Source organism: Suncus etruscus, chromosome 9 (assembly GCF_024139225.1).
Source record: "Suncus etruscus isolate mSunEtr1 chromosome 9, mSunEtr1.pri.cur, whole genome shotgun sequence".
NCBI lineage: Eukaryota > Metazoa > Chordata > Mammalia > Eulipotyphla > Soricidae > Suncus > Suncus etruscus.
The window spans coordinates 10,931,933-10,952,921 of NC_064856.1; the positions used below are offsets into that span (position 1 = coordinate 10,931,933).

At 45.2% G+C, this 20,989-nt stretch overlaps 2 protein-coding genes across 2 annotated transcripts in view; one reads left to right on the forward strand and one right to left on the reverse strand.

Annotated features, from left to right (window-relative positions):
* HCK (HCK proto-oncogene, Src family tyrosine kinase) overlaps positions 1 to 18,526 on the reverse strand; it is a 31,437-nt gene extending 12,911 nt beyond the window's left edge. The window contains exons 1-7 of the mRNA XM_049779268.1: positions 18,410 to 18,526; positions 15,082 to 15,124; positions 14,597 to 14,693; positions 13,838 to 13,936; positions 11,972 to 12,075; positions 7,498 to 7,647; positions 7,091 to 7,243 (exon numbers count right to left, since the gene is read on the reverse strand). Coding sequence (XP_049635225.1) covers positions 7,091 to 7,243; positions 7,498 to 7,647; positions 11,972 to 12,075; positions 13,838 to 13,936; positions 14,597 to 14,693; positions 15,082 to 15,124; positions 18,410 to 18,526 — 763 coding nt within the window. The remainder of the gene's footprint in view (positions 1 to 7,090; positions 7,244 to 7,497; positions 7,648 to 11,971; positions 12,076 to 13,837; positions 13,937 to 14,596; positions 14,694 to 15,081; positions 15,125 to 18,409) is intronic.
* Positions 1 to 20,989, forward strand: part of COMMD7 (COMM domain containing 7) — a 911,502-nt gene that overhangs the window by 633,368 nt on the left and 257,145 nt on the right. The gene's annotated exons all lie outside the window — the stretch shown is intronic.

A 20,989-nucleotide genomic window follows, 5' to 3' on the forward strand; every position in this document is an offset into this window, starting at 1 on the left:
TCCTGCTGCTTGCAAGGCAAACACCCTACCACCATGCTATTTCTACAGTCCCTTACTTTTCATTTTTTTAAAAAAGTAAAGCAAGATAGTTTTTTTGTTTGTTTGTTTTGTTTTGTTTTTGGGTCACACCTGGCAGCGCTCAGGGGTTACTCCTGGCTCTCCACTCAGAAACAGCTCCTGGCAGGCTTGGGGGACCATATGGGATTCGAACTACCATCCTTCCGCATGCAAGGCAAACACCTTACCACTATGCTATCTCTCTGGCCTAACAAGATAGTTTTTTTCTTTTTTTTCTTTTTTCATTTTTGCAAGATAGTTTTTATTGAATGAAACTTATTTAGAAAGATGTGAGGGGGAGGAGGAAAGGAATATGTGTTCAAGAGAACTCGAGCTGGAAGAGCAAACAAAGAAACAGAGATAAGCAAGCAAGATCTGTGTTCATGGGAGAACATGGCTTCAAGATTGAGCTTTCCCCCCTTCCATCTTGCATACTCAAAAAACTGAACTCGTGACATCATGTACACAAGACAAGTGCTCTACCACTGAGTCACACCCTTAATCTAATGTTTTTGTTGTCACTTTATTATTCTAGACCTGTCCGACCTTCCTTTGCGTATCTTCTCTGCAGAAAATTTGGTGTCTGGCACATAAATAGCTCTCAATGTAGTGGAAACACATGATTTTCAGCTCCTTTCATCTATTTTCTGTCACTGTTGACCTCTTTCAACTGTCCTCACTCCCATTTGAATAATGGTGCAAGAGCAACACAGTGGGGTGCACCAGGCCCAGGGCCAGGCATTGTGTCTACCCCTCAATTCTGCAAAGCTGGCATTATAATTTAGAACTGGCAACAGGCTGCCCCAGATATGCTGAAGTGGCATGCTGATTAATTTGAATAGAAGTAATCAAAAACCAGCAGATTCAAGAATGATAGTTTATCCAATTATCTATCAGGAAATAACAGAAAAATAAAAACAGGGAAGAATAAGAAATAAATCTCTGTGGTAGTCTGGAATGAAAAACAAACTCATCAACCCAAATAAGGGATTGGAGGATATTAAAATTTTTTTCTTTTTTTTTTTTTTTTTTTTTGGCCACACCCGGTGATGCTCAGGGGTTACTCCTGACTATACGCTCAGAAGTCGCTCCTGGCTTGGGGGACCATATGGGATGCCCAGGTATCAAAATGCATTCCTTCCTGGGTCAGCCACGTGCAAGGCAAACACCCTATGGCTGTGCCATCATTCCAGCCTTATTTAAATTATTTTTAAGTTTCTTTTAAATATATAGCTTCCATGACATTACAGAAATATTCAAGATTAGGTTTTAGGCAGTGTTTTAATATCAATGTTTCAACATCCATCTATCAGCGCCCATGTCCCTCCATCAATGCCTGCCCCACCTTGTTTGCCTCCCACCAATCTACTTCTATAAGAGGTGTGTTTTAAGAAATATATTCAGACAAATATTTGCCCTATAATGAGACCAGAATGATAGTATAGCAGGTTAAGGTGTTTGCCTTGAATGCACTGACTGGTTTTGATCCCCAGCATCCCATATGATCATCCAAGCCCACCAAAAGTGATTCCTGAGTGCAGAGCCAGGAAGAAACACCTGAACAGCATTGAGTGTGACCAAAAACAAACAAAAATGTCTGCATTATAGTTTGCTAAGTTCCTACTTTTTATATTTTGTCTCTGAATTATTATTATTATTATTATTATTATTATTATTATTTTTGGATTTTGAGCCACACCCAGTGATGCTCAGGGATTACTTCTGGCTATGCGCTCAGAAATCACTCCTGGCTTGGGGGACCATATGGATGTCGAGGGATTGAACCACAGTCCATTCTAAGTTAACGCGTGCAAGGTAGATGCCCTATGGCTTGTGCCACCACTTCGGCCCCTGAATTATTTTTTAAGCAGTGATTGTCATTCATGCTCAGTAGCATGGGCCTGACCTTTGACTCTTGGGCTCAGGGGACAGCAGGGCTACAACTGGTGATAGGTGTCGAGAGTGGGGATTCTACTTAAAGTTTCAAACATGTTAGGCCTGTGCTTTATCAGTTGAGTTATTTTTTTAGTGCCTAGAATTTCTCCTTTTAATCTGAAAAGCTCTTTGTTTTGTTTTTGCCTCCCAAACGTATTCTCCCCTTTGAATAATTAGATTACTTCACTGGTTCGAACAAGCAAATTAAAGACTTCATTACTCCATGCATGAACTGAAAGAGTGTATCATTAAAGTTTTATTTTCTCTTATTAATCTGTCCTGCGTCTGTTGAATTATTTTCTAGCCACATGGAAGGACAAGTAGACTTAGATGATTAGAGGAAAAGTAGCTTCCTCTTATCAAACAGTTCTACAACTTTCCCTCTTCTCTTTCTCCTTGGAAACTTGAAAAGGGACTGGTGAGATAGTACAGAGATTAAGGCACTGCCTTGCACAGGAATGATCCCAAATCCCAGCACCGCACATGGTCCTCCAAGCATCACTAGGAGTGATTCTTGAGCACAGGGTCAGGAGTAAGTCCTGAGCATTGCTGAATGTGGCCCCAAATAAAATAAACAAAATATTAAAGGACTTTCTGAGTCCAGAAACTAAAGACTAGAGGCTTGACCCTTAAAGTGTGTGAAAGATCTACCCTCATTTCATTCTAGTTCTAATTTAATAAAAAACCAGAACCCTAAGAATATTAGTATTATCACTTTCCCTGTAGGATTTTCATATCTAGGTTGCTTTTTGTGATGTCATTAATACTACTACTATGCTCTTAAACACACACACACACATACACACACACACACACACACACACACAGTATCTTGGGAAAAACAAGAGTATTTTGTTTTGATGAGAACTCTGTGGTGAATACCAGGTGGTATAGACTGCATGGAGCCCTCAACCTCTCATCCCTTTCCTCCTCATTTACCATTGTAAAAGCACACCAAGGGACACCTGGGTTTCTTAGTCATTTCTGTAGGGTGGACTAAGGTCAAGGTTTACTCTGTGAGAGTGCATGCTCACAGTCTCACTCATAAGTAAACATGACTACCTTATGAATATGCATAATCTCTGAAAGAAACTAGAAGATGAAAAAGCAGCAACATCCTTTCTCTCTGCTGGGCACAAAACCAGACCTCTTACTCCCTCTTTTTAAAGCCTGTTCTCTAGTGGATTCCCTTCCTAGCTTAAGTTGTTTCTTGTCAATAAAATCCCTCTTAAGATAGCATGAAGGTAGGGCATTTGCCTTGCATGCAGAAGGATGATGGTTCAAGTCCCAGCATCCCATATGGTCCTGAGCCTGCCAGGAGCAATTTCTGAGCGCATAGCCCGGATTACCCCTGAGCATCAACAGGTGTGGCCCAAAAGGCAAAACTAACAAACAAACAAAAAACCAGTTAATTAGAAAAGAGGGATTTTGTTGTTGTTATTGTTGTTTTGTTTTGTTTTTGTCCTGGCTTGGGGGACCATATGGGATGCCAGGGGATTGAACTACAGTTTGTCCTAGGTTAGCACGTGCAAGGCAAATGCCCTACCACTTGCGCCACTGCTCCGGCCCCAATTGTTTTTTGTTGTGTGTGTGTGTGTGTGTTTTCTGTTTAGTTTGAGTTTTGGGCCACACCCTGGGATGCTCAGGGCTTACTCCTGGTTTTGAGCTCAGGAATCACTCTGGTGCTTGGGGGACCACATAGAGTACATGGAACCCAGGTTGGCTATGTGCAAGGTAAACACCCTACCTACTGTACTATACCCACTGCACTATCTCTCTGGCCTGTCAGTTGTTCCTTTTGGTCCTTTTTTGGACATTTCCCAACATTATTTTCAGATTGGCGAGACAGAACAGTTGGGGAGGGAGGTACCTCTCTGTCTCGTTCAGTTGTCAAAGCTGAACTCTGCTACCTCCAGTATTGATAATTCATTTGAAACATTTTGCTTTCGATGGAAAACACATTTAAAAACTACACACTTATGTGGATTTTCCTTTAGAAGACCTCAATTTAGCAAAATTCACGCAGGAAAATAGTAACAAAATTGAAAAATACGACTTATCATCAGTATCAAATCATTTTGATCAGGTTTACTTTGGACATTGTACTTCATATTGTAAAATTGCCACAGAACAATACTGGATCAATTTTGATGACAAGAAGATCAAGAAAATTCCTATTACATCCGTAAAATATACAGCAGCGTATATTCTGTTTTATACTTCTCAAAGATCTACGATAAGTACCTGTTAATGTTGTATGGTTAATTTTTATGTATGACTGTTTTTTAGAAGTGAATACGATGGATCTCCATTGTGGTTAATTGTATGATGTATTAATGCCTGACTTTCAGTATTGTTACTAATAATGCGAAAACTTTGCAATCTACTGATGTTACTTAAGGCTTACATAAGAGAAAGATTCTTGGTATGGAGATATACTCATTTAACAATTTTTAACTTTTCAATATAACATGGAGGTATAATTATAATCTTGACAGAACCATACTTTTTAGGTGGACTCTCTTCACAGTGCTTATCTTAGAGGACTGACTATGTTGGATTTAATTCAATATTTGCATTATTGGACTTCATGGTCATATTGTACATGAAATTCTTTCAGATCTGCTGTACTCTGCATTTAAAAAAAATTGTGAGTTTGAAGTCGTTCCTTTATCCAGTCTGCTGGCTATTAGTTTTGAAGCTTTTTTTTTTTTTTTTTTTTTTTTTACTGATTCAGCTGATTTTTCTTTTGCTTCATGTTGGATTCACTCCATCGGATTTTTTGGTTGACCTATTGCGTGAATGTGAGTGAGAGTGGAGGCCACCATGATGTTAATTCTGTTTGTTTTGTTACTTGTTTGTTTTTTATATTTTGTATAGTTCCCTTTTCTTTCTCTTCCACGGTTTATTATTACCAGATCCTTTCTTCTCTCCTCCTAGTCCTTAACATTCCTTTTTCAGATAAGTCCTCCCTCTCTTCAAATCATCTCCTCCATTCTCAACGACAAGCTTCCTGATTTTGGCCTTCGGAAGAGATTCTTCTCTGTTGGAGTTTCGCATCCTATGACAAGCTGTGACTCACTTTTCCAGACTCCTCAAGTTTCCATGGATGAATTATTCAGAGTTCCAGATCCTTCATCATTGCAGATTTGCATTGGGCTTCGAAGGACTGTCACCTTTTGTATTTTTATTCTGTGTAATCCTTTGATTTATATTTGATACTAGTCTTCTTTTAACTATTGTAATTATTGTTCTCCCTCATCTTAATGGTTATTTTTAGGAATATTTTTGTGTTACATTATGGGTTTTGCTTATAACAACTTAGGGTTAGTGGTCTTGTTGTACTGTTGATACTTTCTTGCTTTTTACTCGACTCTGCTTTAAAAATATTTTTCAGTGGTGTTACATTTGGGAGATATTTTAGCTTTTAAACTTATATTGATTGTAGACGTATATTGCAATTAATGTCTTATAACTTAGATTTATATTCATTAAGGTTTTGCTTAGGGTTTGTGGGTCATATATATTGTTGCATGGTTTATTATTGATGTTTACTAAAAAGGGGGAATTGTAGAATATTTTGTATTTATTTTAGGTATTGTATTTATTTTGTATTTAGAAATAAAGGAAATTGGAGGGGAGGCCAAAGGAGACAGTTGGAGAGAGGCAGTTGGAGAGGAGGATATAAGAGAGGGGAAGAAGACACACTTCGTGGGGGAGAGAGATGGAACCAGGGAGAATTAGGCTCTTTTGGCCAAACCTTTTGTCTCCCAAAACCTCTTTGTTTGGATCATTTATTGCAGACGATTATTGCCAAGGTCTCCTTGAGAAGGGGAGTTAGTCTCTCAATTTGGGAGATATTTGGGGACCCTGGATATATCAGCATATATCAGCAGTGGACTCAACTTCATGCAACATTCTGCTACATCATCCCCAATGTAAATAGACTCTGAGACCTAGGAAGACACCAAGTTTGAAAAGGTCCTAGCTACCTAATGGAGTGTCTTTTCAAAGCTGTCTGTATTGCAGGATCTTTTTAAAGCTGCCTGTACTCACAGAGAGGGCCTTTGAAAAGTAGCACCAGTAGAGAAGAATGTTTGGAGAGTAACCTGCACTCACAGGCATTAGGGCCCTTAAAAACCTTAGTTGCCTGTCCACGAGGCACTCGGGAAAAAAGGGATGTAGCATAAATATTATTTGAGACATAACTTCAGCTAACATTCTAAAGACTTTTCTTAGAGCCTCTCTTAAAGATTACTCTGATTTATATAAACACACCTTACTAGGAACATTTGTGTAGATTCAAGTATTCTTTATTTAGTCTTAAAAAAAATAATCACCACTCTCAAATCTAGCTTTGCTGTTAGCCTATGTGCAATCATATAAAGGGTTAATTAAAATTTCAGACCACAGTTCAGAATACATGAACTGGAGGAAGGCCCAAACTATAGCCAGTCTCTGGGAACTGACCCTGCTGGAAGAACACAGAAGCTGGGGGCTTTGCCTTGCTCTGGGTCGGTAAAGATAAACATGCAGCTTGTCCTGGATATTATATCTAGGATCCAGTGAAAAAAACTAAGTGTTTATATCTGCAGTTGTGATGTCTTGCCCCAAAATGTTGTATAAGTGTTTTGCCCTAGCCCAAAGAAGGCTAGGCTAGATTAAAGACACAAGATGGAACTTTACTTCTGAGTTTTGCCCGAATCTCTGATTTCAGTCTTGCCGACTTCATGCACACACCTTCTCGAGCAGGGACCCCAAGAATTCCCTCAGTGTCCAGACCAAGCCATCTGTGACAGAACTCACCTGAGACTCTCCAAGCAGAAACTCCCCACTCCACCCTTTCATCCTCCTGCCAGGCCTCTGGCCCTTTCAGCCCCAGGCTGGTGCCAACTTCCTCCTTTCACTTCTGCTTTCCTGGCCTGTTCCTGAAGGCAAATCAGCTTTTGCATGGCAGGACAATTTGGTTTGCTATCACAGGGATGTCCTCTCTCTAGTCATTATTCAAATATCCTTCTGCCCTAGTGTCATTCCCCTCTCGCCTGGGCTTTTCTGGAAGCATTACACACCAAGCCATCCCCATCCTCAGGGTTCTTACCCATCCAGACTTCCCCGAACTGCCCAGCTCCAAGTTTCTTCTCCAGCTTGAGGGATTCTCGGGGGATCTCCCAGGCGTCTTTCTCCCATGGCTTCTGGGGCTTAGAGGACACGCAGGGCACCGTCAGCTTCTGGCATAGCCCATCATTCCCCTCTGCAACAAAGTCCCTGGTCAGTGGGATGGGGGGGGTAGGCTGGCAGGGAGAGATGCCCACTGCTCTGGAAAATGGGGTACTCAGACATGCTGATGCCACCTCTGTCCTCCCACTCCATGGGCCTAAGGGCTCAGGAGAATCCCAAAGCCAAAGTGTGCAAGGGAGGGTCAGGGAGAGGCCACAATGCATGCTGGTCTAGGATACCCCACTGCCCGCTCTGGCCCCTAAGGGACGCATCCCTAGAAGGACTCACTCTTGTAGTGGGCCACGAGCTCTTGCAGGGTGTTGAAGGTGCTCCGTGGGGAGATATAGAAGCCCCCATTATCCAGTGTCCGGATCTTATAATGTTTCACTGCATCCCTGTGCTGGGGGTCCAAGTCTCGGACAGACAAAGAGTAGCTCCCTGATTGACCAGAAAGAAATCCATCATTCAGGAGTGCAACACTAGAGGTCTGTCCCCTCACATTAGCACGCTGGCACCCTGGAAGGTCTCCAGAGGGCCACTCCTGAAAGTGGAGTGGTAGGAACCAGGGAGCCCAGACTCCTGTCCAGGTCTCTCCAGCAGCTCTTAGCCTGTGAGGGGCACCATCACCTCTCTGTGCTGGTTTCTTTCTCTGTAAAATGGAAACAGTCAGATCTGAGAGACAGGACAGAGGGTAAGGCATTTGTCTTGTACATGGCTGACCTGGGTTCGATACCCGGCATCACATATGGTCCCCTGAATAATTACTGAGTGCTGAGCCAGGAGGAAGCCCTGAGCATCACCAGATGTGACCCCCAAACAAAACAAACCAACAATGGAAACAGTCATTATGACACAGTGGGAGTAGAAGGGTGGAGCACTGAGTAAACTAGTTCACCCAACTGATCTCTTTTAAATCTTATCTCCCCATAAAAGTATTCAATCAAAGTAGATGATAGGGGTGGGGAGAGAAGCAGATAAAAGGTAGCCCCCATCAGACAAGTCTTCTTGTGCCCAGGAAGATGGTAGGACAAGATCTGACCACATGCAGATGGCTGGAGATTAAGGAAAACTGAGAAGTCAGGGAACCATTGGGTACAGTCCTAAAGAGGCCAGTGATGAGATTTCAGACTAGAAAAGTGACACTGTGTAGAGAACAGTGTAGGGACAAAACCATGTCATCATACACAGGAGACGAGCAGCCAGAGACAGGACATCATACACTGGACACTGGTGAGGGACCCAGACCCATTTATTAAAATGTGCTTAAACTTTGACTTTTTTGGGGGGGCACATCCGGTGATGCTCAGGGGTTACTCTGGACTATGCACTCAGAAATTGCTCCTGGCTCAGGGGACCATATAGGACACCAGGGATCAAACCCAGGTTCGTCCTGGGTCAGCTGCGTGCAAAGCAAACACCCTACTGCTGCACTATTGCTCGGGCCCCAAACTTTGTCTTCTTAAACTGCTGAGGTTGTTTATTTTTGGGGGGTGGGCACACCAGTGATGGGGTTCATTCCTGGCTCTTGCTCAGGAATCACTCCTGGTGGGGCTCAGGGACCATATTTTGTGCTGAAGATAGAATTCAGGTTGGCCACATACAATGCAAATGTCTTTTCCACTCTATCTTGAGTTTTGTATGCAAATCTTTTAAACAATTCTCAAGAACCTCAAAATTACCTTAGAGTTATCTCCCTGCCTCATCACTGATAAAAAAAAAAAAAGCACTGGGGATGGAAAGCACTCAGGAAACTTGATATGCATCCCACCACCATCTTCTTCATGCTTTATTTGTATTGCCCATTCACTGATCCATGTCTTTGCTTTTGAAAAAAAAAAAAAAAAGCAAAACACCCCACTCATTTAACAAAATACCAGGGATGCTGAAATGAACAAATAAAAGACAACAAGATATTCCAGTCCAATTACTGTGATGCGATCACTAGCATGAGACATTGTGGTACTAAATGAGAAACACCAACATGTCTACTTCTGATCTTAGGGGACCTGTAGTTGTGCATCTGAGTTGGTAATAAAAAGGGACTTTGTGAAAGTGTTTCAGGAATGGAGAGATGGTTCTGGATTCTTCCAGAGGGCCTAAGATAATGAAAAACAAACAAACTGTGAAGTGGAGAAAAGAAGGTGATCAAAATCAAAAGTAGGTTATATAGAAGAAAGACATGGGAGAAGAAGAGGTGTGAGACAAGGGTCACAGTGAGCCCAAGAATGTGGTAGGATCTGGAAGTTACCAGGGGCTCTTTCCTGAAGTCTCCTCACAAGGAACAGACACTACAAGGAACCTGCCTTTGCAAACACCTTGACTTAAGCGTCGTGAGACTGAATCTGAATCTGGAACGCGTTATCTTGCAGTTTTGACTCTGCCTTCCAGAACTGCAAAATAATACATTTCTTTTGGCATTGATCCACCAAACTTGTGTAGATTGTCACATCAAACTAGAAAATTACATTCAAGACATCACAGAGACCAGGCTCATTCAGATGTGCTTTATGCAAGCTTTGTGCCTGTAGGCAAGTTATGAACCTCTCTGTCTCTCAGTTTTCAGTACTTCCAAAGCATCAGGCCATAGGATTTGGGAGAGATTGACATTAGTAAAGAAAATAACAGGTGAGGGTAGGTATGTGGTGAGTAAAACAAACAAACAAGAGCCAGAGAGATAGCATGGAGGTAGGGCATTTGCCTTGCATGCAGAAGGATGGTCATTCGAATCCCGGCATTCCACATGGTCCTCGAGCCTGCCAGCAGTGATTTCTGAGCATAGAGCCAAGAGTGACCCCTGAGCACTGCCGGGTGTGACCCAAAAACCAAAACCAAAACAAACATAAAACAAGTAACCATTCTAAGAATGTGGGCTGAGTGAACAATAAATTAATAGAATAAGATTGATTATAAGTGATAATTATGTAGACTCTATGACTCACCTTTTTCATTATAGAGTTTAAATCACCTCACAAGGCAGAGGGTTTAGAATATCTAGAATATCATAAGGGGCTAGAGAGATAGTACAGTGGGGAGGGTTCTTGCTTTGCATGCAGCTGATCTAGGTTCAATCCCCAGCATCCTATATGCTCGCCCAAGTACTGCCAGGAATAATTCCTGAGTGTACACTCAGGAAAAACCCCTGATCATTGCTATGTGTGACCCTCCCAAGTAAGCAAGCAAACAATATATATATATATGTTTTGTATATAATTTAATATATATCATATGTAAAAAGTATCTGAACCTCTGGCCTCCTCTGTGAGATTTCCTGATCCCAAAGAGGGTACAGGAGTTAAGAATTACAAAGAATGGGGGTCAGAGTGATAATACAGAGGGCAGGGTGTTTGCCTTGCATGTGGCTGACCCGGATTCAATCCCTGGCATCCCATATGGTCTCCCCAAGCCAGCCAGGAGTGATTTCTGAACACAGAACCAGAAGTAACATCTGAACATAGCTAGGTCCAAAAAGACCAAAATTCAATGAAACGAAGGAAGAAAGGAAGGAGGGAGGGAGGGAGGGAGAGAGGGAAAGAAGGAATGAAGGAAGAAAGGAAAGAAGAGAGGAAGGAAGGATGTCTCCTGATACAACTTTCACTAAATTGTCACCCCCTCACCTCTCTGGACTTCTAGGAGAAGTGACAGTGGGTAGCGCTGACTTGCAAGGCTCAGCGCCTGTCTCTGTTCAGAAGTGAACCCTGGAACTGGAGTGGTGGCGCAAGCGGTAGGTTGGTCCTAGGACGGACCACGGTTGGATTCCCCGGCATCCCATGTGGTCCCCCAAGCCAGGAGTGATTTCTGAGTGCATAGCCAGGAGTAACCCCTGAGCTTCACCAGGTGTGGCCCAAAAAACACAAACTAACAAACCCAGAAGTGACCCCTGGCCATGCTAGGAATTCCAAAGGTCACATCCAAGCCCCACCCCCTCATCCCACCTGGGAAAAAAAGACACCCTGGGTTATAGCAACTTTTCCTTTTTGTTCTGTTTTGGGTCCTGGGAGCTGGGAAAGAATATATAAAGCTGACACATTCCACAACTGATACCAGTGCTTGTGGTCTTATCTGAGCCACAGGATGACAGCACCTAAGATCAAGCTGAAGGCAATACAGACAGATGTATTTGACTGAGGTCCCCCAAACTGCTCAGGGTAAGGAGGACTTAATATACTTGCAACAACAAGCAGAATTTTTTTTTGGGGGGTCACACCTGGCAGTGCTTAGGGGTTCTTCCTGGCTCTATGCTCAGAAATCGCTCCTGGCAGGCTCAGGGGACCATATGGAATGCCGGGATTCGAACCACTGACCTTCTGTATAAAAGGCAAACACCTTACCTCCATGCTATCTCTCCGGCCCCCAAGCAGAATTTTTTTTTGTTATTGTTTTTGGTTGTTTTGGGGCCACACCCAGCAGCACTCAGGAGTCACTCCTGGGGGGGCACAGGGAACTGTTGGGATGCTGGGGATCAAACCCGGGTCAGCCACAGGCAAGGCAAGGGCCTATCCACTGAACTATCACTCCAGCCCCCAAAGCAAGCAGTTTTGAATCTAGGCATCTGAGCAAAGGGTGCCAGGGTGGGACCTAAAATCCAGATCCTGCATTCCCCATCAGCCACCTGGGGAAACAAGCAAGTGTGAGGGATGAGATGTTTTTCAGGGGGCCAGATGTTCAGGTGGCCTAGAAGCACCCAGGCAAAGGGCAGCCTGACAGCCTCAGTGTGTTGGGAGAGGTGTGGCAAGGAGAGGGGCAGTGGGCAGGGTGCTGGCACCTTTTGTGGTTTCGCTGTCCCGGATCATGAAGGAGCCCAGAACGTTGCCAGGAGCCAGCAGGTGGCGCTCTGCATCCTTCCGGCTGATGCCCTTGAAGAACCACCTGGGGGAAAGGGGCAGGGGCTCCTGTGAACCCAGAGTGGGCAGCAGACCCTCCCTACCCCCCAGGGGACATGGGGAGCTTAGGGCCTGGATTCCTGACATATCAAAGGCACTAAGAGATTCTTCTGGGGAAAATGGCATTTGCTTGATTTTTTCTTTTCTTTTATTCATTTATATATTTTGGTCATTTGAGTCATATCCAGTGGTGCCCCGGGCTTCCTTGTGGATCTGCACTCAGGGGTTATTCCTGGTGGGGCTTGGTGGACCAGATTCGGTTCCAGGGATTGACTGACTTTGGCCTTGTGCAAGGCAAGCGCCTGCCCCACTGTACTTTGGCTCTGGTCCCAAGCCCAGACATTCTCATTTTAACAGACAAGCATCCTACAATAGCATTTAGCCAGAAAAGGAGGTGGAGTAGATAAAACCTAGAGAATGACACTTTTATCTTCTTCCTTTTCTTTCACATCTTTTATGGTTTGGGGACTATACACAGTGGTTCTGTTCTCAGGGACTATTCCTAGCTCTGTGCTGAGAAGCAATCTTTCTTGGGGTGGGGAGATCTTGTGGTGGGAGAGCATTTGTGGTGCTAGGGATTTAAACTAGAGTCAATGGGATACAAGGTGAGTGCCTTAACCCATGTACTATTTCTTCAGCTCCAGGAATGTCGTTTTTCAACTTCCTGATCCAGGATTGGATCTACTGTCATCTTCTCCTGCCTATCTTTTTTTTTTTTTTTTTTTACCTTTCAGTCTGACCTACCACACTGAACAGATATCTCCATCTTGGGAACAGAATGAACTACTGAGGGTGGTTAGAATCATCTGTAGATGAAGGTTGGGATGGGGGATGGAGGGTGGATGGATATATGGATGATGGGAGGATGAATGATAAATGGATGATGGAAACATGGATGATACATAGGTGACAGGTATGTATATATATATATATATATATATGAATGATGGATTATGGATAGATATAAGGATGGACAGATGGAATGATGGGGGATGAAGGATGGTTGGATAGATGGATGGATAAAGTATAACTGTTTTTATTTTTTTATTTATTTTTATTTTTTTATTTTTTTATTTATTTGGGTTTTTGAGCCACACCTGGTGGCACTCAGGAGTTACTCTTGGTCAGCATTCAGAAATCTCTCCTGGTAGGCTTGGAAGACCATATGGGTGCCAGGAATCAAACTCGAGTTTGTCCCAAGATGGCCACCTGTAAGGCAAATGCCCTTATGCTGTGCTATTGCTCCATCTCTGGTATAACTGTTTTTAGAGTCAAGCTGGACACAGAAGAGAATTTTAATCCAAGAGCTACTTACAAAGAACTCCTTTTGAGAAAAGGGTATGTCTTATTTGTTCTTCAGCTCCATGCCTTGTACAGGGCATGGTAACCAGCATAAATGCATGCTTGCTGAATGAGAATGATTGACAGATGTGAGCTGGCTCACCTCTTGAAAGTCCCTCCTTCACATGACCATATACTCATGCAAGAAATATTTATCAACCTTTTCCTGCAAGCCAGCCTGTGCCTGGGACACAGGTGACACAAGGTCCCTGTCATCACGTACTTGCATTCTAAGTGGGGAAGCAGACAATGGCACCAACCACAGAAACAAGATCATTTTTGCCAGTGTGATGAGTTCAGAAAAGGATAAACCTAACTTAAGAGAGAGTCAGAGGGATTCTACTGGCAGTATATCCCTGGGCCTGGGGACTGATGGTCACTTCTGGAAGGGCTCAGGGAACACTCACTCTTCCGTCTCCAGAGAGTTCACGTGGGCCACATAGTTGCTTGGGATATAGCCCTCTTTTCGAGAGGCCAGGGACCGGGCCTTCCACCACTCTCCAGACCTGCAAGACCGGGCAAAAGAGGGTCAGGGGGGGGCAGAAGGTCCCTCCTATTCTCCCAGGGGTCTCCTTGGACTTAACCTAGCCAAGTCTCAGGGAGCTAAGAGAATCAGGGCCATTCCTGTTCTGGTTTCCAGCAGACACTCTGGATTTAGGGTGGGTATCTTTATGATAGCTTCCCCCTCTGCTTGGAGAATCTGCAATCAAGCCCTGAACAACAGCCCCAGGTCTCTGGCTCAACTCTGCCCACTGAATTCATGATCTTGGGTTTCCTTGCCAGACCCAAAGTGTGGTTTATTGAGGACCCAGAGCTCAGGCTGGAAAAGCTAATGGCCTGACCCAAAGCCTGGGGAAACTGGAGGTGGGAGACAGAGAGCCCTAAGACACTGGGAAAGTGGAACCACATCCCAGACTCCTGTCCACATAGCAAGTCTGCAGCTTCTTATGGCCTTCTTTATCTGCCCAATAAACTCGAGAGTGTCCTGCTACTAGCAGGAATTTTCATCCAGGCTATGCACAACCACTGTCTCTCTGATGACAAGCAGCTCTCATAAACCCTAGCCCTCATAGTAGCTAGTCATCGGGTTCCTCACTGAGCTAAAGGGACATAAAATTGGGTCTTAGAAGTCTGTAGGTCATAGGGGGCATGGAGTGGGGACTTACTCCTCCAGAACCACCATCTGGTCCCCCTTCTTGAAACTGAGGTCCTCATGGTGAATGGCCTCATAATCATACAGGGCAACCACGAGATCCTCAGAACCTGGGGGAAGAGAGGTACATGGGAAGAAAGTGCTATGCCATGTTGTATGCCACCCCCCTTGGTGCTTTCCACCTAGGGCCTGTGTCTGTGTCTTTCCTCCCCCCTCCCCAGTTCTGCCCTCACACCTACCCTGAACCTGTGGACATATTTGTCTTCTCTAAGTGATACCTTGCCATGCTGGATAGCATCCTAAGGTTACTGGTGTTATTTTCATGAAACAGAACAGAGTTTCGGAGATACAGTGACCTATGCTTGGGGGAAATTTAGGGCACATTTAAGGATGATTTGGGTCCTTGGATAGATGTTACTGCCACTATCTCTGATTGAAAACCTGTTCTTCCAACACCCTGCCTAGCAGGACTCACCATGTACCCGGCCAGCCACTTACCCTCTGTAAAGCCTGGTGGGTTGCTGTTGTTACTATTAAGCCCCTGTGGAGAAGAAAGAAATGGGGTGAATCTAAGAGTGTGAGGAGCCACAGAAGGTCTGTGTTGACAAGGAAATCCAAGAGTGTTTTCTCCCAGCAGCAGGGTTAGAGTAGACAAGAGAAATACACCCCTTAGTTTCTACCTTCTCAAATGTCATGACTTTACACAGAGTCTTATAACTTTTTAAAAATATTTTTCCATTGTTTTAAAATAAAAATATGGAGCACCTCCTAATTTCTTTTCAAAAGTATGACCTCATATGGGGGTCTTATAACTTTAAAAATTGTTTTAAGGGGTTGGAGAGAGAGCATGGAGGTAGGGTGTTTGCCTTGCAAATGCAGAAGGATGGTGGTTCGAATCCTAGTATCCAATATGGTACCCCAAACCTGCCAGGAGTGATTTCTGAGCAGAGAGCCAGGAGTAATCCCTGAGCGCTGCCAGGTGTGACCCCAAAACAAAAAAAAATCTGTTTTTAAAATAAAACATTTTTATGATTTAAAATTGGATTTATAGACCTTTTTTATAGTTATGTGTCCCTGGTTGTATAAAAATTTCTTGGGCAGAAGGATCAGAGTGATAGTATAGCATGCAATTTGCCTTGCATGAGGTCAACCTGAGTTAACACTTTAGCACATCATATGGTCCCCCAGTCCCACCAGGAGTGATCCCTGAGTGCAGAGCCAGGAGTTAGCCCTGAACACTACTGGATGGGTTACCCAAACAAACAAACACACATGGTATCTCATACTTGGCTCTGGCAAACAAATACAGGTTGCAGCATGGACATCTATGTGTTAAGAAATGTCAGTCAGATCCTATGTTCAGGGCATGGTACAAGCATTCGGGTGTCCTGGGATGTGGGCTCTGTTCTTAGGCTTGGACAAACTGGGGGACATTGATCCCCTCAGAAAAGATCTCCAAAAACTGGTGGGAGAAACCCTCCTATCCCATTTGGCTCCAGCTGCAGGCTCTCAAGAGAACCAGAGAAGGTCAAATCCCTCACCTCACAGAGGATGAAGCAGATCTGGGAGCAAGATACGGCTAGAACATCAGAGCTATAATATCTCCAGGGGAGAATGTCATGCAGGCCTAAGATGTACTAAAAATCAGGGGGACAATGTGAACAATTGTCCTACACTCTGGTTTCCAAAAGGGAATGTGGGCAGGCATTGTGCCTGCACAAGGGTTGCAGGAGGGAGAGCTGTAAGGAGCCAAGACCACACAGAATGAGGTGAAAGGAACCAGCAGAAGGTCAGTCTCTGCCCTCAGTCTCTGCAGGCTGCAGTGGAGGGGTTGTGTATGGGCAGGGTGGGGATCAAACAGAAAAATGTTGGGATAACAGGCCTCTCCTCAAGCAACAGGGGAAGCCATTTCCTCTGTGCCCCAGGAAAAGGTACACCCCTGCTTCCAGATAGGCTCAAATGAAGGGTAATCTAGAGGACCCCTGAGTAGGAGGAACCCCAAGCATCAGTGGACTTTAAAGACCTGATCCTACCACTTCCCAGCAGCGCCTTGGGAGCTCGTCACCTGAGCTCTTCCCCTTGCTGACCTGGTTCCTGCCTCACAGTTTTTGAGGAAGTTAATGCTGTAGAAATTCCTCACCCCACATTGGGAACCAGATTACAGGGTGACTGTGGCTCTAAGTGCTACAGACCCACGGTCACTTCTAACTTAGACACCATAACTATTGTTGTTGTTTGTTTTGATTTGGGGCCATACCAGGCAGTGCTCTGGGGTTACTCCTGACTCTGCATTCAGGAATTACTCCTGGCGGTGCTCTGGGGCCATATGGACAGCTGGGATTAGAACCAGGGCTGAGTGTGTGCATGGCAAGCGCTGTACCCACTGTACATCTCTCCTGCCCCCAGAGCTACCTTTACTAAAGGGGCTGCTCTCACAATCGCTTACTGTTACCACTGCTATTATTACCCCTATACTAGTTTTACTACTCTGCTTCCTACTATTACCACTCTCTTACAATCATCAACAGGCCTCTTGTTATCACTGTTTTTGTTTGTTTGTTTTTCGGTTTTTGGGCCACACCTGGTGATGCTGGGGGAGCGAACCTGGGTCCATCCTAGGCTAGTGCGGGCAAGGCAGGTGCCTTACCACTTGCGCCACCACTCCGGCCCCTGGTTATTATTGTTAATTTCTCCCACTGTTACCACTTCTATTAATACTTTTTTTTTATTATCACACTCCTATTATGACCACTGTTACTGCTCCTGTTGCTACCACTATTACCATTCCTATGACCAGCCTTATTACTAGTTATTGCCATCATTATTTCAACCTTTATCATTACCCATTACTGCTGATTCTTTTTTTTTTTTTTTTCGTTTTTTTTTGGGGGGCCACACCCGGCGTTGCTCAGGGGTTACTCCTGGCTGTCTGCTCAGAAATAGCTCCTGGCAGGCATGGGGGACCATATGGGACACCAGGATTTGAACCAACCACCTTTGGTCCTGGATCGGCTGCTTGCAAGGCAAACACCGCTGTGCTATCTCTCCAGGCCCATTACTGCTGCTTCTATCCACTACTATTAACATCCCATTTCTACTGCTATTCTACTATCTTTATTACTGGCCCTGTTAACATCACTATCATTCTCAGCAGCAGCCGTCTCTGCCTCTCTTACTCTTGTTCTTGCCCTGGTCACTATAGTACCTGTCAAGTCTGACTGAATCCTGGCTCTCCCCTTGCTAACCATGTGATCCTGTGAGTTACCCTGAAAACTGGGACCAGCAATGGATTACCAGAGTAATGGAGTAAAGGTGTTTGCCACTGTGAAGTGCTTAGGCTAGCACTTGGCATGGATCCTCATTCTGGCTGCTCTTGGCCCTTTTCATACACCAGCAGGCCTGTGCTATCCTCAGCGCAGTTGCCAGTGACAGCCAGGACAGCTGCGGAGTTGAGAGGATGTTAAGTTCCGTCACTTCAGCTGCTATCTTGGCTAGTCTGCTCCCCTGTATTTCTCAGCATACCCTAATCACCTGCACTCACTCAGATCTGATTACTGGCATGCAGACTGCAGGCCTAAGGGTAGGACACAAATTGAGGTCTTTGCCCTGAGTATTTTTAAAAAATAATATTTTTATTTAAACACGATGACTACAAACATGATTGTAAAAGAACACTCAATGCAGACACATCCTGAAGAGTAAGGCATTGCCTGTGGCCAGCCCCACTTCACCCAAATGCTATGTTCCCCATGGGAAAAAGGGGGGTTAGGATCATTCAGGATACCCCTGTGGGCCCTCCAGACATGCCCCCTCCTCGCTCACTCACCCGTTTGCCCGAGGATGTAGGGTCTGGCACATACAAGGGGCTCTGTGGGTTGACGCTGGTCGTTGTTTTTGAAGCTTTGCCCCCTTCCCGGAGGAATCTGGATTTTATGCATCCCATCCTGTGGCAGAGAGAAGAGAGGTGAGCTCTGTGTGAGAAGGGGAGTCTCATGCTGGCTCCTGGGTTTCCCTTCCCTTCTACCACTTCCTCCTTTCCCATGCACCCACCCTTGCCACCTGGAGCTCATGCAGCCCTGGCCTGCCCCATGGTCACATGTGCTGGGTACAACCAGAGCAGATATGCCAGAGGCATCCAGGGCACCCCTGCCAGGGCAAGTTTATTGGGAGCATTAGTTGTGAGGATAAAGGATATCCATCCAATGGGAGAGCTGCAGAGACAAGTGAGTGATGGTGGGAGATTCCGGTGGAAACAAGCATCTCTGAGCCATAACCAGCAGCTGCACCTCCCAGCTCTTTTGTGTGTGTGTGTGTGTGTGTGTGTGTGTGTGTGTGTGTGTGTGTGTGTGGTTTTTGGGTCACACCCGGCAGTGCTCAGGGGTTATTCCTGGCTCCAGGTTCAGAAATTGCTCCTGGTAGGCACGGGGGACCATATGGGATGCCGGGATTCGAACTGATGACCTTCTGCATGCAAGGCAAACACCTTACCTCCATGCTATCTCTCCAGCCCCACCTCCCAGCTCTTCACCCATCAGGACCTTCAACCCCTCTCAGTGTCGCACCAGCAAAAGAGGGGACAAAACTGCTCAGGATGTTGGAAAAATTAGAAAACATGTGGACCAGGAAATACTCAGCAGGGTGTCAGTCTCAAGGCAAACAGTAAAGTAAAACAGGAATTGTGATTAAACTACTGTTTTATCTATATCTATACCTACACACACAGTCACATGCATTTGCATATTTGGGTCTTACCTTGCCGTGCTCAGGCTAATAAGTGCTCACATCTTGCTCAGTACTCCTGGTTCTGAGCTCAGGGGTCACTCTTAGCCAGATTTTTTGGGGGGGCTATCTGTGGGCCTGGGGATCTAAACCAGGTTGGCTGCATGCCAGGCAAACTACCCTACATGCTGTACTATTGCACTGGCCCCACTACCATTATATATATATATATATATATATATATATATATATATATATATATATATATATTGGTTTTTGGGTCACACCCAGCAGCACTCAGGGGTTACTCCTGGCTCTATGCTCAGAAATCGCTCCTGGCAGGCTTGGGGGACGACCTGGAATGCCAGGATTTAAACCACCGTCCTTCTGCATGCAAGGCAAATGCCTTATCTCTATGCTATCTCTCCGGCTCCTACCATTTTATATTTAACAATAAGTGTGAGGCCACAGAATATGACCCAAAGAATCTAGTTAAATAATAGCCACAGCAACTGATGTCTGGAATTATAGCAGCGTCTTCCTCCTGCTCTGGTCCTCTCGACCTCCCTTTCCCTTCTTTCTCTCTTAATGGCCTTGGTCATTTATCCATTTGATCAGCAAACACTATCAAAAAGCTTTTATAGGGGGGGCCGGGCCGGGCCCCGAGAGTCGCCTGCCCCGCCGCCCCGCGCAGGGGTGCAAGATCAGAGCCATGTGCCAAGACTCACACCTACATCAAGACGCCGGTGCGGGGCGAGGAGCCGGTGTTCATTGTCACGGGCCGGAAGGAGGACGTGGGCATGGCCAAGCGTGAGACCCTGTCGGCAGCGGAGCATTTCTTGGTGATCCAGGCCACGCGCAGCAAGGCAGGCGGGCTGCCGGGCGCGGCGCAGGGCCCCCAGAACCTGCCGGGCCAGACCACTATCCAGGTGCGCGTCCCAACCTGCCTGGGTTGGGGGCCTTGGCCCAGAGGCCGGCGGCCGCAGCCCCCAGCAAGTCCAAACACACGTCGGTGCCGTTGGCGTGGAGGTCATCGGTTCGAATCCCGGAGTCCCATATGGTCCCCCGTGCCTGCCAGGAGCAATTTCTGAGCGTGGAGCCAGGAATAACTCCTGAGCACTGCGGGGTGTGATCCAAAAACCACACACACACACACACACACACACACACACACACACACACACACACACACACACACACAAAAGGAAAGCTTTTCTAAACCATGAATGGGACAAGAATGTTCTTGCCTTTCAGCAACTCACAAGGACAGACAAATAAATTACAAGATACATTTGCTGCTGAGTGTGATCAGCAAAAAAGACTGTGATGAGGAACCACTGCACGAGGTCCCTTTAGATGGGGCTTTTGGGAAAGGACTCTTAGAGGAGGTGACACTTATCTGGGCTCTACATGACCTCACAGAGCCAGTCATGAAACACGGAAGAACCAAATTTCCAGCAAGAGGCACAGTCCTGCAAAGGTCCTGAGGCTAAATGTGCTTAGAGATAGCGAGACCTTGAGAGAACAACTATTAGCTAGATCCCAGGCAAGAGGGAGGCTACTTGTGACCAAAATTTCAGATCTCATACATGAAGGATTGTCTCAACAGTTTCAAAATGACAGGAAATTGTGGCAAGTATCAGGTGAGAGAATTATGGAATTTAATGACTAAGGGTGGGCTTCTATT